At 38.6% G+C, this 16255-nt stretch overlaps 1 protein-coding gene across 1 annotated transcript in view; it reads left to right on the plus strand.

Moving 5' to 3' along the window:
- RNF128 (ring finger protein 128) overlaps positions 1–16255 on the plus strand; it is a 111908-nt gene that overhangs the window by 82101 nt on the left and 13552 nt on the right. The window contains exon 3 of the mRNA XM_006162069.3: positions 12587–12658. Within this exon, the coding sequence (XP_006162131.1) occupies positions 12587–12658 (72 nt within the window). The remainder of the gene's footprint in view (positions 1–12586; positions 12659–16255) is intronic.

Here is a 16255-nt window from a genome sequence, read left to right on the forward strand (position 1 = left end):
GAAGGAAGGAAGGAAGGAAAGAAGGAAGGAAGGAAGGAAGGAAGGAAGGGAAGGAAGGGAAGGAAGGGAAGGAAGGAAGATAAAATAATTCTTTAAAAACAAAACAAAACAAACAAACAAACAAACAAAAAACACAGAATTGGAACCAGCATATGGTGTAATGGTTACTTTGCTGGACTCCCATGTAGTTGACTGCGGTTTGAGTCCTGGACCTGGCAGCACGTGTGCATGCATGCCCAAAATCCCAAGAGGAAAATGGAAGAAAAGGGATTGTGGTGTGGCCATTCCCCTTGGAAGATGATTTCTTGCTTTCTGTCTATCTCTCTTTATCTCTCCAGTGAGTGCACATGCCCTATAGCAAAAATAGATCTTAAAAAAAAGGAAAAAAGAGGGGCCAGCAGGTGGAGTGGCAGTTGTAACACTGGACTCCTACATGGCCGACCATGGTTCAAGCCTCGAACCTGGTGGCTTGGTTTTTTCACATTCCCTTTCTCTCTCTACCTCTCTCTGGTCAAATTAAAACAAAAATAAATAATAACAACAAATAAAGTTAATTTTTTTAAAAAGAAAGAACAGCAGAACTAACATTGAATGATATTCTACATGGAAGGAAGGCTACATAAATGTTAATACAACCTGTAATTATATAATAATGTGAGTTCAGAAAAGTTATTGGTTTTTGTCTCCAGCTAATATTGGAAACTACAAATGATAGAACCATTGCCACTAGTGACAATACTTGTTCATAATAATATGTGGTATATGGGCAAAGGGCAAAGTTTAATAAACATACCTGTGATGCTTCCTGATTTATATCATGACCAACCAAACTGTATAATAACCACACTGTTATATAGTATAAGACTGATATTGTTGGTAAAACTCAACTACTTTATGTAAATAAAACATATGGTAATTAAATGTATCAGGAAATTAAACTGAAACCTCCTCACGATGTGCTACCAGTGGAGAGTGATTGGCCTGGGAAAGGATTAGAATGATTTAGTTCATTATTACTTAAATAACTCTGTACATATTTGTTACAACGTTCAAATGGCCATAGATCGGTGTGTGTGTGTGTGTGTGGGGGTGGTAAATGGTTAATTAAATTGGTATAATAATATAAAGATGTTTGTGATAGTCTTATAAACTGGATGAATTGTACCTAAATACTGTAATAACTGAAGTATTTATCTGCAAATACTGTACTCAGTTACTGTACTGACATTTTTGTTCTAAAAAGGCTTTCATCAAGGGCAAGGGGACAGATTGTGACGAAAAAGGTAGCACAGCAGATCTAATTGCTTACTCCTCACACGTCTCCAAGGGAACCATGATTGGTCCTTGGCCAACCATAGCAATGTCGCTTTCAAAGTGTTCTTTATGTTAGTGACTGGTAGTTTTCTTACAGACACCTGGAGCAACGGACCATGTTGTACCCTCTCGTCAGGGTTGGCTTGCAGAACAATCAAGATTAACCGTGTGCTCTTGATTTCATTGTTGAGGTCCTGTGTTTATCTATTCCTGCTTAAAATTGAGAATTGTTCCAGGCCTTTTACAAAACCAGGAGAATTTTGGCTTATTTAGAAAGAGCAGATGAGGACCAGCAGATGATGTGGTGATTAAGGTACTGGTCTTCCAAGTGGCTGACCACAGTTCAAGTCCCAGACCTGGCAGCTTGCTTTCTCTCTCTCTCTCTCTCTCTCCAGAAAATTTTACAATAATAATCATTTAAACATTCAATATTTTTTAAAAAGAAGAGCAGAGTAAATAAATTCTTGTCTAAGTGGTACCTTGTTTAATAGTGCCCTGACTTTCTCATCTGACAAAAGTAAGCTATTAAAATTGGTTATCAGGATTTTTGTATATTCACTCACCCTAATTATATATTTATATCACTAATTCTATTTTTCCAGCTTTATTGAGATATACTTTAGAAATAAAAACTGGATGAACTTAAGCTACAATGCAACATGATGACTTGCTGTACATTGTGAAGTGATTATCAGAATCGAATGAATGAATACATGTACAGTTACCGTTGTGTGTGTGTGATGTGTGTACGTGTGGTGAGGACACTTAATATACATTCTCCTAGAAAATTTCAGGTAAACCATGACATAAATCAAATCCCTGGAGCTTGTTCATCTAAAAATTTTGAACTTGGAGCCAGCAGGTGGCATGGTGGTTAAGATGCTGGGTCCCATATGGCTCACTCTGCAGTTGGAGCCCTAGACCCAGCAGCCTGAAAAACATGTGAGACACCTCTGGGTGTGCGCGTCCAAAATACAGACAGGAGAATGGAGGAGAAGAGACTGTGGCATGGCCATCCCCCAGAGGTAGAGTGATTTCTCACTTGCCCTCTTTCTCTCCACCCCCACCCTCTGCAAGCATGCAAAAAATCTAAACAAACAGAAACCTTTGAACTCATAGAAGCAGAGAGCAGAACAGTGGTTGTCAGGGACTTGAACGGCTAGGAGAATTGGGAGGTGTTGGTCACAAGAGTATGAACTTGTAGTTATATTACAATTTCTAAAGGTGTTGGTTGTCTTTTTTCTTTTTCTCTTTTAAAATTTTCTATAGGGCATGTGTGCTTGCTGGAGAGACAGCGAGAGACAGAAAGAGAGAGAGAACTCCCCATGGGGGATGGTCATGCTACAACCTCTTCTCCTCCATTCTTCTCTTCTGTCAGGATTTTGGGCAGATGCACACATACACCTGGAGTGTTTTTCAAGCCTCTGGGTCCAGTACTCAAACTGCACAGCTGGCTATGTGGAATCCAGCTGCCTTAACCACCATACTCCCTGAAGGCACTGATTTTTTTTTTTCTCAAAAATGCTATAATCTGAACTGTATCTACTGAGTCAAATCCCCCCTTTATTCAAGGTTCTTCCTTTTAGTATATTTCCTTAAACATTGTTCATGGTGATCATCTTCATGGCAGTGGTTTGGTACTCCTATTTATCCCCTTCCTGTAGTTCTGCAGATTTATGGAAAGCTGTTTTATAGTCTATACCACCTCTTACCTATAGGAATATTTTCATTCAAATATTATGGATAGGTTTATAGTTAAGAAAATAGATTTGATTCTTCATTTACTTAAACAGCTACAAAGCTCCAACATTGGTTTTATTTGTAGGAATATATCTAAGGTCGAGTAACGAAAAAGGTAGCACAGCAGATCTAATTGCTTACTCCTCACACGTCTCCAAGGGAACCATGATTGGTCCTTGGCCAACCATAGCAATGTCGCTTTCAAAGTGTTCTTTATGTTAGTGACTGGTAGTTTTCTTACAGACACCTGGAGCAACGGACCATGTTGTACCCTCTCGTCAGGGTTGGCTTGCAGAACAATCAAGATTAACCGTGTGCTCTTGATTTCATTGTTGAGGTCCTGTGTTTATCTATTCCTGCTTAAAATTGAGAATTGTTCCAGGCCTTTTACAAAACCAGGAGAATTTTGGCTTATTTAGAAAGAGCAGATGAGGACCAGCAGATGATGTGGTGATTAAGGTACTGGTCTTCCAAGTGGCTGACCACAGTTCAAGTCCCAGACCTGGCAGCTTGCTTTCTCTCTCTCTCTCTCTCTCTCCAGAAAATTTTACAATAATAATCATTTAAACATTCAATATTTTTTAAAAAGAAGAGCAGAGTAAATAAATTCTTGTCTAAGTGGTACCTTGTTTAATAGTGCCCTGACTTTCTCATCTGACAAAAGTAAGCTATTAAAATTGGTTATCAGGATTTTTGTATATTCACTCACCCTAATTATATATTTATATCACTAATTCTATTTTTCCAGCTTTATTGAGATATACTTTAGAAATAAAAACTGGATGAACTTAAGCTACAATGCAACATGATGACTTGCTGTACATTGTGAAGTGATTATCAGAATCGAATGAATGAATACATGTACAGTTACCGTTGTGTGTGTGTGATGTGTGTACGTGTGGTGAGGACACTTAATATACATTCTCCTAGAAAATTTCAGGTAAACCATGACATAAATCAAATCCCTGGAGCTTGTTCATCTAAAAATTTTGAACTTGGAGCCAGCAGGTGGCATGGTGGTTAAGATGCTGGGTCCCATATGGCTCACTCTGCAGTTGGAGCCCTAGACCCAGCAGCCTGAAAAACATGTGAGACACCTCTGGGTGTGCGCGTCCAAAATACAGACAGGAGAATGGAGGAGAAGAGACTGTGGCATGGCCATCCCCCAGAGGTAGAGTGATTTCTCACTTGCCCTCTTTCTCTCCACCCCCACCCTCTGCAAGCATGCAAAAAATCTAAACAAACAGAAACCTTTGAACTCATAGAAGCAGAGAGCAGAACAGTGGTTGTCAGGGACTTGAACGGCTAGGAGAATTGGGAGGTGTTGGTCACAAGAGTATGAACTTGTAGTTATATTACAATTTCTAAAGGTGTTGGTTGTCTTTTTTCTTTTTCTCTTTTAAAATTTTCTATAGGGCATGTGTGCTTGCTGGAGAGACAGCGAGAGACAGAAAGAGAGAGAGAACTCCCCATGGGGGATGGTCATGCTACAACCTCTTCTCCTCCATTCTTCTCTTCTGTCAGGATTTTGGGCAGATGCACACATACACCTGGAGTGTTTTTCAAGCCTCTGGGTCCAGTACTCAAACTGCACAGCTGGCTATGTGGAATCCAGCTGCCTTAACCACCATACTCCCTGAAGGCACTGATTTTTTTTTTTCTCAAAAATGCTATAATCTGAACTGTATCTACTGAGTCAAATCCCCCCTTTATTCAAGGTTCTTCCTTTTAGTATATTTCCTTAAACATTGTTCATGGTGATCATCTTCATGGCAGTGGTTTGGTACTCCTATTTATCCCCTTCCTGTAGTTCTGCAGATTTATGGAAAGCTGTTTTATAGTCTATACCACCTCTTACCTATAGGAATATTTTCATTCAAATATTATGGATAGGTGTATAGTTAAGAAAATAGATTTGATTCTTCATTTACTTAAACAGCTACAAAGCTCCAACATTGGTTTTATTTGTAGGAATATATCTAAGGTAGAGTCCTCCTACTAATTCTTGATTTTAAGTATCTTATTTTTATAAATCCTGAGCCATATTTTTACAAAAATGCTTATTCTTAGAAGGGTGGTGACTTAAATGCAGAAAAATCTAGTTGGCTTGTATCTACCTTCCTTTCTTATTGTACACACCCTGTTCCCTATTAAGTAATTAGGTTTGACCATATACGTAATGTTATTCATGTGGGTTTCAGTTAAGCTAAAAGTGGAATGTCTTGAAACCAAAAAGCAGGCTGACAAATTACCGGACTGAAACATATATTTTATCTAAATTGTATATAAATAGACAAATGAACGTGGTAGAATATCTTAGTATTCACTGTAATATTGAGAATGAGTATTGTAGTAAAAAATAAAAATTGGTCTGATTTTTTATTTTCTGTCCCAAGAAATTCCCACTTAAAACTAGAAACAAAAAACTATGTAGCTGAGATTCTTCGGTGACTAGAGCCATTACAGCTTTTGATTAGTCAGAGTAGTAACCTTAAACTTCTGTTAAGAAAATTGACTGGGACCAGCAGTTACCGTAATGGCTATGTCGCTGAACTCCCATGCAGTCGACCGCAGTTCGAGTCCTGGACTCAGTGGCTTAAAAAACTCACGCCGGGCGCATGTGCATGCATGCCTGAGATCCCGAGAGGAAAAATGGAGGAGAAGGGATTGTGGTGTGGCCATCCTCCCTGGGGGGTTATTTCTCACTTTCTATCTCTCTTTCTCTCTCTGTCTTTCTGGCCTATAGCAAAAACCTCTCAAAAGAAGATTGACCAACAGTTTATTTGAATCACAGTACAATTTTACTGCCAAATAATTTTAGACCAGATACCTCTTAGGTTTGAGGAAGATGGCAGGAACTGTAGGTATATATAATATACTTATTTTTTAAAAGTCCTCAAGTAAAGTAAGTACTTTATTTAGGAAGAATTTTAAGATGCGATAATAGCTAAATTTGAGCTTTTTTTTTTTCTTATTTGTTTCACTTATCTTCTTCACAAGGAATGTGAAGGCTTTTTAAAGGCTTCTTTGCTGTTACACAATAGAGGCAGTGTACTATAGTGGAGAGATCATGGGCTTTAAAACCAGATAGAGCCTGGGCTTGGATTGAATCACAGCTCTGCCACTAACCAGCTGCCTGGACTTTAGTCAAGCTTCTGAACCTTATTTTTCTTGTCTATAAACTTGGATATTAAAATAGCTATTTCACAAGGTTGTTAATGATTAAACAAGATGACACATGTAAAAAGCTTAGAGTTGAACCAGACACATGGTAGGAGCCCAATAAATGTTTTTTGAACCTTTGTTTTCCCAAATTTAGTGGCTTTTAATAAGTTAAAGGGAAAAATGTCTTGGATGCTGAAATTGTGAAAGTCTGCTTATATGCTTCTAAATTCAGAAAATATTCTTTGAGCTGGTACTAGTCACTGTAGGACATTAAAAAAATGTAAAGAAAAAGACTAAGGCCTAGTCTTACAGCAAATCACAATCTAATGAAAGAAAAAGATACATGAATACAGTTAAAGAACATGATACGAGGTGGAAGCAATGTGCCATTGTAATTTACAGGATAGGAGGGAATCTTTTTTTTTTTTTTTTTTTAAGGAGGGAATCTTGATATGGTAGCAAGGCATTGGAAAAGTATCAGTTGTAATCTGCGTAACAATGTAGATTCATTCTTGAAGTTCTGTTTTTTAAAGAATAAAATATAAATTTTAATTTGCATTGGGGTATATTATCTTTAAATGTTGAAGTATATTTGAACACATAAAAGTTTACATAAATTCTGTCCAAATGTACCTTTTTAATACAAACTACTTGGTCCTAATGCTACTCTTGTATTTCACTTTTTTAGAGGGAGGAATTCATCTTGGAACTGTTCTTATCAGTGTGACAATGAAATATTTTGAGTACTAACAGTAGTTTTGTAAGTGACCTTCATTCAAGCTCTAAAAATATAGTTTGTATTTTTTTACCAAAAGCACTTGTCTTGCACCCATTTTAAAGAAAATGGCTTTTTATTTTCATTATTCAAGCCTGGAAGGAGCTATTGAAAATATCCCAATTTCTTTTTAAACAATATTTATTCCAAGGCTGCTGCTTTAAATATTGGATTATGCTATGGTACAAATCTTTCAGAGATCCTTTATAATGAAGACCCTTGCCTATTCTTCCCCAACCACCATCTTTGAGTTTAAGTCTTACCTAGCAATGTTAAGTAATAGTGTTCTCCTGGGAATAGACTCAGACATTACATAGAATATTTGCCTTTAATCACACGCCTTGAGTTAATCTGCATTATAGTCTTGGCTATAATTAAGAAAGTTATATATTTCGTATTCATTCCTAATAAATGATAAGCATTAGCACTGGAGAGTCAGGTATTTATGTTGTGTTGAATTGAATATTTTGGAGTGAGAAACGAGACTCGATAGACTTAGACAAGTAAATATCCTAAAGAGGTATCACGTTCTTGTCAGTCTATTTCCCCAATTGGGTTAAAGAGCTTGTTGCTTAAACCTAAATCAAAAGTGCTTTAAAGACAAAGAACAAAATGATTGTCAAATACTTATCATTAACTACAATACTACACTCCCCCATTTTATCTTATTGACTTCATCTCTCATTTGCATTTTTTGTCTCCAAATTAAGTAGCCCATGACCTATATAAAAAGAATAATAGCTAGGGCCAGCAGATGGTATAGTGATTAAGGTCCTGGACTTCCACATGGTTGACTGGTTCAAGTCTCAGACCTGGTGGCTTTCTCTCTCTCTGTGTCTCTCCCCCGCCCCCACATACATGTGCCCTATAGGAAATTTTAAAATAATAATAATAATAATAATAAAAATAAATTAAATAAATAATTCTCTAAAAAGAAAGTAGCAAAGTATGGAAGTCTAGGGCAGGTCAGGTCAGGACACTGTGAGCATACTGGTTATTTGCTGAAAGACTTGCCACCATTTGACAGGCCATAGAATTCAGGAGCTGGAAAAATGTCAAAAGCCAAAGACAGTTATATGGACTCAGAATCTGAAGAGAAGAGTTCTATTGATAGTATCTAGCATTTGAAGTCCTGCATACCCTTTTTGACACATTATTTCACTTTTTCAAGCCTCCATTTGCTCATCTTTAAAATGAATAAATTACCTCCTTTAGGGGGTTGTTTTGAAGATTGAGTTAATGAATATAAAAAAGGATTATGGGGTCAGACGTGGTGTGGTGATTAAGGTGCTGGACTCCCACATGCCCAACTGCGGTTTGAATCCCAGACCTACAGCTTGAAAATCATGCCTGGCACATATGCGTGTGTGCCCAAAATCCCAAGAGGAGAATGGAGGAGAAGGGATTGTGGCATGGCCATTCTCCCTGGGGAGGGGTTGATTTCTCACTTTCCCTCTCACTGTCCCTCTCTCTGGAAAAAAAAATATTAAAAATTATTTTCGGGGGACCAGCAGTTAACGTAATGGCTATGTCGCTGGACTCCCATGTAGTCGACCGTGGTTCACATCCCGGACCCAGTCGCTTAAAACACACGTTGGGCATGTGTGCGTGCATGCCCAAGATCCCGAGAGGATAATGGAGGAGAAGGGATTGTGTCGTGGCCATCCCCCCTGGGGGGTGATTTCTTGCTTTCTGTCTCTCTGTCTCTCTCTGTCTGGCTGGCGAGCACACGCGCCCTATAGCAAAAACCTCTCCAAAAAAATTATTTTTGGACTATATAACAACTGTCTAAATATAAGGAAATAGTGCTCTAAGCACAGTCAACATAAATGGCTACCTTGATGTAACTCTGGGCTTCAGTGGGGCCAACACTGGGTAACTGTAACATTTTAAGCAAGATATTCTTTTTCTTTAGGCACCAGTTTTCCTATTTGTCAGATAAGGGGTCAGCCTAGGTGATTTAAAGATCTTAAATGGACCTCTGTTCACTATCACTCTATTATTTACTTACAGCAAAAGTAACAAAATAGAAGGGAATGATATTTGTGCTCAAAACAAAGTCACATCATGGGGAGCAGCAGTTAGTGTAATGGCTATGTTGCTGGATTGCCATGTAGTTGACCGTGGTTTGAGGCCCATTTGAACCTGGTGGCTTAAACTCATGCTGGGTGCGTGTGCGTGCGTGCCCAAGATCCAGAGAGAAGAATGAAGGAGAAGGGATTGCAGCATGGTCATCCCCCCTGGAGAGTGATTTCTCGCTTTCTGTCTGTCCGTCTGTCTGTCTCTGTCTTTTTGGCGAGCGCACGTGCCCTATAGTGAAAACCTCTCAAAAATAAATAAATAAATAAATAAAGTCACATCATGGAATTACCCTTTTAAGGCACAATTAAGTCCCAAAATAGGAGTGAAAGGGCCTTGATTAGTGCCTCTTTCCTTAAGATTTAAGTCTTCCAGGCCAGCAGGTGGGGTGGTGGTTAAGATGCTGGACTCCATCATGACTGACCGTGGTTCAATTCCCAGACCTGGCAGCTTGAAAATCATACCAGGCACCTGTGTGCATATGCCCCAAATTCCAGGAGAGAGTAGAGGAAAAAGAATTACGGTGTGGCCATTCCCCAAGGGGGTGGTTTCTCACTTTCCCTCTCACTGTCTCTCCAGCAAGCACACACACCCTGTGACAAATACCTTAAAAAAAAATGGTGTAAATCTTCCTATTAACTGTTTCTGTTATGCTGAAGTTTCTGTTGATTCTGTCATAGCAAAGAAGTAGTTTGACTAGTAATCACTTTGGCATTAAACCAAATACTTTTCACAAAATGTTATCTTATATAGGAGACAAGTTTGGGCATTAAGGAGTTCATCGTATGCTATACTTACAGCTTATTCTCTTCTAAAATATATTTGCTACAAATATATAGAGACATTAAAATCACTCTTTATGCTTATTGATGAATGATTGCTTATGTTTTCATTTAATAAGCATCTTATTGATTATCTGCTATACGTTACACACTCTACTTTCAATAGATGCTTTACTTGTATTATCTCTAAGTTTCATGTAACCTCGATGTCAGCTGGGGATGGGAGTATATATCAGGGGATGAGGAAGCTGTTTATGCTCTCACAATGACCTGCGGTTCCAGGTGCCTACATTTTGCTGAATTCTGCCAAAACAAATATTGCCATGCTGCACATGCTGTCTTTATATCCCAACAGCATCCATCAAGGTGTGAGATCTAGCTTCTACTTCAATTTACATACATATTTACTTGAGGCATTGGCATATGTGGTAGATGTTAATGAAAGGGAAAGAAAGATCTATTTGTAGCACCACAAATAACTTTTAAAAAATTCACACCATGTATCTTATATCACCTGGAATATTTTTCCCTTGGGCCAGTTCACCCCATATAGAAGGACAGTCTATCATTGATTTCTCTCTTTGTGATCTTTCTCTCACCTCTTAGAGTCCTCTTACATCCCAACTTCATTTCTGACTCAATTATGCGTGTTTATTTCTTATTCCTATGTGAGCATTGGGGTTGCCTTTGCAAATCCATAGTCCTCTAGAAACATGCTCAGTGAAACAAACAAAAGGCAAAATCCAACTTCCTTATAAGGTGATTGTGGGCATAAACAGCATTTTTCTACTAATACCAAACACTGCAAAGGTTGGTATTATCTTTATTTTATAGATAAGTAAACAAACTCAAAGAATTAAATAACTCATTCAGGGTTATTCATGTAGTGACAAAATCAGATTTTGAATCTATATCCATTTGATTCCAAATTCTGTGTACTTTCCACCAAACAAGAAACAATTCAAAAAATACATTGGTGGTTTAAAGATTAAGGCAGCTGGATCCCACAAGGCTGAATGCACAGGTAAAGTTCCGAACCCAGTGGTTTGAAAAACATGCAGGGCATGTGTGCGTGCATGCCTCAAATCCTAAGAGGACAATGGAAGAGAAGGGACTGTGGCATGGCCATACCCCCTGAGGGTTGCTTCCTCACTTTCCTTCTCTCTCTCTCTCTCTCTCTCTCTCTCTCTCTCTCTCTCTCTCTCTCTTTCTCTCTCAGGTGAGTGCATGTGTTCTATAGCAAACTTTTAAAAATAAATAAGAATTAACTAATTTTTTTTTTGAGAGGTTTTCACTATAGGGCGCATGCGTTCGCCAGACAGACAGAGAGAGAGAGACAGAAAGCGAGAAATCACCCCCCAGGGGGGATGGTCACTCCGCAATCCCTTCTCCTCCATTCTCCTCTCGGGATCTTGGGCATGCACGCATACGTGCCCGGTGTGAGTTTAAGCCACCGGGTCCAGGACACAAACCGTGGTTGACTATGTCGAAGTCCAGCGACATAGCCATTACGGTAACTGCTGGTTCCCAATAAGAATTAACTTATTTAAAAAATACATTGAGGGACCAGCAGGTGGAGTGGTGGTTAAGGGCATTAGACTCCCACATGGCCGACTGCAGTTTGAGTTCCAGACCTGGTGGCTTGCTTTCTCACTTTCCCTCTCCTTCTTTCTCTGTCTGTCTCGGATCAAACTTGAAAATAATAATAATAATAATAAAGTTAAATAAAATAATTATTTTAAAATAAAAGAAACTTACAACAAACTGCCAGAAACTTTATTTAAAAAAATACATTGAAGGACTGGCCACATTATAAAGTGGTTAAGTACTCCACATAGAAAGCCAGATCCCACATGGCTGACTGCAGTTCAAATCCTGGCCCCTGTGACTTGAAAACCACACTAGACATATGTGGTATACATGCTCCAAATCATGACAGAATGGAAAAATGGGGGGAAAAGGATTGTGAAGTGACCATGGCCCATTGAGAGTTGTGTTCTCTTTCTTCCTTTGGAATGTATGCACCCAGTGACAATTCTAAAGAAAAAATCTTTGAAACTACATCGGAAAATAAACTCTTTAAAGGTCTCTGACCTTGAAAATAGAATTATTGCTTTGAAAATTCATAGCACATGAATCTATTTGAGATAGGGCGTAGTTTTACCACTATGGTCACAAAAGTACTGTCTAAGAAAGTAAGGAATCCTAATAAGTGAACATTTTAGGAATATGCATAATCCTGACTGATATCAGATAATTGGGACAGATATAAATATATACATGAGAGTGAGTGTATGTGTGTGTGTGTGTGTGTGTGTGTGTGTGTGTTTTGCCATAGAGTGTGTGCGCTCAAAAGAGACAGAGAGTGACAAAGAGAGAGGAGAGAGAGAGAGAGAAAGTGAGAAATCACCCCCAGGGAGGATGGTCATGCCACAATCCCTTCTCAATTTTCCTCCCGGGATTTTGGGCATACACTCACACGTGCCTGATGTGTTTTTCAAGTCTCTGGGTCTGAGACTTGAAGAGCACAGTCAGCCATGTGAGATCCAACTGCCTTAACCTCCATGCCATCTACTGGCCCCAACTGGCACATTTATTATGGTTAATTATAGTTTATTTTTTTTAATTCATTTATGTATTGACTTTTACATGATATTTATTAATCCTCTACCTTTCTCAAAGTAGTTCTTTTAAAAACAGTTTTTCTAATATCTGCTATTTTTTATTACAGAGACAATTAAAGGCAGATGCTAAAAAAGCTATCGGAAGACTTCAGCTGCGCACACTGAAACAAGGAGACAAGGTGCATTTATGACTTTTAAATGCTAATTGTTTTAAAGAAATGCTATGGAGCCATTGTTCAAGCTAATTTGTTTTAAAGCAATGGTAGGGAGCCATTGTTCAAGCTAAATGTTCTTCCAAAGAATGCTTTTCATTATTATGTATAAACATTATTGACTGCTTTAAAAAATCTATTTGATATTGAAAGTAGGGTGATTAATGGCTCCCCAAAATATCTAGGTCCTAACCTCTGGGACCTGTAAATGGTATCTTATATATCAGAAGGGACTTTGTATACATGATTAAGTTATAGATCTTGAGATGGGAGATTATCCTGAATTACCTGAATGAGCCCTAAATATAATCACAGTGTCCTTATTAAGAAGGGGGAGGAGGGAGATGACTACAGTACAGTAGGAGGTGTGACAACGTAAGCAAGAGGTTGGAGTGGTGTGAAGAAGAGGCCATGAACCAAGGAATGCATACAGCCTCTAGAAGCTAATAAGGAGAGGATTGTCCCCTGAATCTTCTGCAAGGAGCACAGTACTGCTAACACCTTGCTTTTAAACTTCTGATCTCTGGAAAAGTAAGAGAATGAAGTTGTGTCACTTTAAGCCACTAACTTATGATCATTTGCTACAGCAGCAACAGAAAGCTGATACAAGTGTTTCAGTGAAACTTTGCTTGAAGATTAATTTTCAGATTTAGGGCAGTTGAAAACTACCATCAATTGGTAAAACAGATTAAAAAAATAGTTATAGAACTTATCAAAATAAAAAAACATTTAAAAAAGCACTAAAACCTTTAAATACTTGTGTATAAATCTTACAAAATATGTACAAGATCTGTATGCTGGAAACTGCAAAACACTAATGAAAGAAATAAACCAAAGAAGACCTAAATATAGTGAGAGGTCTACCATGTTAATGGATCAGAAGACTCACTATGACTCAATATTAAGATGTCTGTTCCTCAAACTAATTGTAGATTCAATGCAATTTTGCTCTAAGTCCTAGTGGGATCTTTTGTAGAAATGGATAGGCAGACCCTATGTTTCTAGGGAAAAACACACACAAAAAAAACCTAGAATAAGCAAAACAATTTTGATAAAGAACAACTTTGGATGAGTCACACTACCTGATTTTTAGAATCATTTTAAAACTGAAACAGTCAAGATGATAGTGTGGCATTGAAGAAATGATAGACTGGGAACCAGCAGTTAGCGTAATGGCTATGTTGCTGGATTCCCACGTAGTCAACGGCGGTTCGTGTCCCGGACCCGGTGGCTTAGAACTCACGCCGGGCGCGTGTGCGTGTGTGCCCAAGATCCCGAGAGGAGAATGGAGGAGAAGGGATTGCGGCATGACCATCCCCCCTGGGGGGTGATTTCTCGCTTTCTGTCTCTATGTCTCTCTCTGTCTGTCTGGCGAGCGCACGCGCCCTATAGTGAAAACCTCTCAAAAAAAAAAAAAAAGATAGACTTATAGATTAACAGAACAGAAGAAGGAGTCCAGAAATAGACTCATACACATATTGTCAGTTGATTTTCTGATAAATGTGCAAATATAATTTGATAAAGGATAGCGTCTCCAACAGGAAAGCCATTTGTTAGCTACCTATATGCAACAATTGAATAGCTACAAGCAAAAGAAACATAAACCTCAATCTATTGATATACTATGTAAACATTAATTCAAAATGGATCATAGGTTCTTTAGAAAGACTTAAAACTGAAATTTTTAGGAGAAAACTGTCTACATACTTGTGCTACACTAATATTTCTTAGATATGACACCAAAAACAAACCCATAAAAGAAAAAAATGAGAAATCTGACTTTGTCAAAATTAGGAATTTCTGTGCTTTTAAAGATACTTTAGGGGCCAGCAGGTGGTGTCATGGTTAAAGTGTTGAAATTCCCACATGGCTGACCACAGTTTGAGTCCTCGACCTGGCAGCTCTCTCTCTCTCTCTCTCTCTCTCTCTGTCTTTTTTTTTGGGGGGGGAGGTTTTCGCTATAGGGCGTGTGTGCTCGCCAGACAGACAGAGAGAGACAGAGAGACAGAAAGCGAGAAATCACCCCCCAGGGGGGATGGTCACGCCGCAATCCCTTCTCCTCCATTCTCCTCTCGGGATCTTGGGCACGCACGCACACGCGCCTGGCGTGAGTTTTAAGCCCCCAGGTCCGGGACGCGAACCACGGTCGACTACGTGGGAGTCCAGCAACATAGCCATTACGCTAACTGCTGGTCCCTCTCTCTCTTTCTCTAGCAAAACTCATGTAAAATAATAATAATAGTAAATAAATAAAATAAATAATACTTTTTTAAAAAGATACTGTTCAAAGAAGGAAAGGGAAGGTACAGACAAGGAGAAAATATTTGTAGATCACATGTCTGTTAGAAGACTATCTCTAGAATATATAAAGAATTCTCGAAACTCAACATTAAGGACAGAAGGAACCTAATTTTAAAAAATGGACAAGCAAAATAGTTCACTAAAGAAAGTACATAGATAGCAAATAAACACATAAAAATATGCTCAACAACATCATTAATAATTAGGGAAATGCAAGTTAGAAACAGCGATGAAATATCCCTGCGTAGTCATTAGAATCATCAAAATCAATACAACTGAAAATACCAAGAGCTGGCCGAGGTGTGTGACAACTAGAACTCTCATGCTTTTCCTGGTGAGAATGAAACATGGTAGAGCTACTTTGAAAGACAGTTTGGCAGTTGCTTATGAAGTTAAAAATACACTGAACAGTCTTACTATTAGATATTTACTCTCAGAGTGGGAAAAAAACTATGTTTACATAAAAACTTGTGTACAGTTGATCATAGCAGCTTTATTCATAATCATCAGAAACTGGAAAGAACCCAAATGTCCTTCTGGTAAATGAATAACTGTAGTATATCCATATCCATGATATACTGTCAATATTCAGCAATAAAGGAGGGAGGAACCTTACTGATGCATTCAATAACATGAAGGAATCTCAAATATGTTAAGTGAAAGAAGACTGGAAGAGTATATAATACATTATTCCATTTATGTAACATTCTAGAAAAGCCAAAACTATAGGAACTGAAAACAGATCAGTTGCTGCCAGGAAGTGGGGGTAGGAGGAAGGGTTAATTACGAGGGGCTGTGGAGATTTTTTTTTTTTTTTAGAGAGGTTTTTGCTATAGGGTTTGTGTGCTCGCCAGAAAGACAGAGACAGAGAGACAGAAAGCGAGAAATCACCCCCCAGGGGGAATGGCCACGCGCAATCCCTTCTGAACTCCATTCTCTCCGGATCTTGGGCACACATGCACACGCACCTGGCTTGAGTTTAAGCCACCAGGTCTGGGACTCAAACTACGGTCGACTATGTGGGAGTCCAGCGACATAGCCATTACATTAACTGCTGGTCTCGTGGAGAAATTTTTTTAGGATAATGACACTACTTTGCACCTTGATTGTGGTAGGGATTAAGTAGCTACATGTTTGTTGAAACTTGCAGAACTGAACACTAAATGGGTGATTTTTTTTTTTGAGAGAGATTTTTGCTATAGGACACATGCGCTCCCCAGACAGAGAGATGGAATGCGAGAAATCACCACCCCCCTACCCCCC

The sequence above is a fragment of the Tupaia chinensis genome, unplaced genomic scaffold (assembly GCF_000334495.1).
Source record: "Tupaia chinensis unplaced genomic scaffold, TupChi_1.0 Scaffold139696_1, whole genome shotgun sequence".
NCBI classification, from domain to species: Eukaryota; Metazoa; Chordata; class Mammalia; order Scandentia; family Tupaiidae; genus Tupaia; species Tupaia belangeri.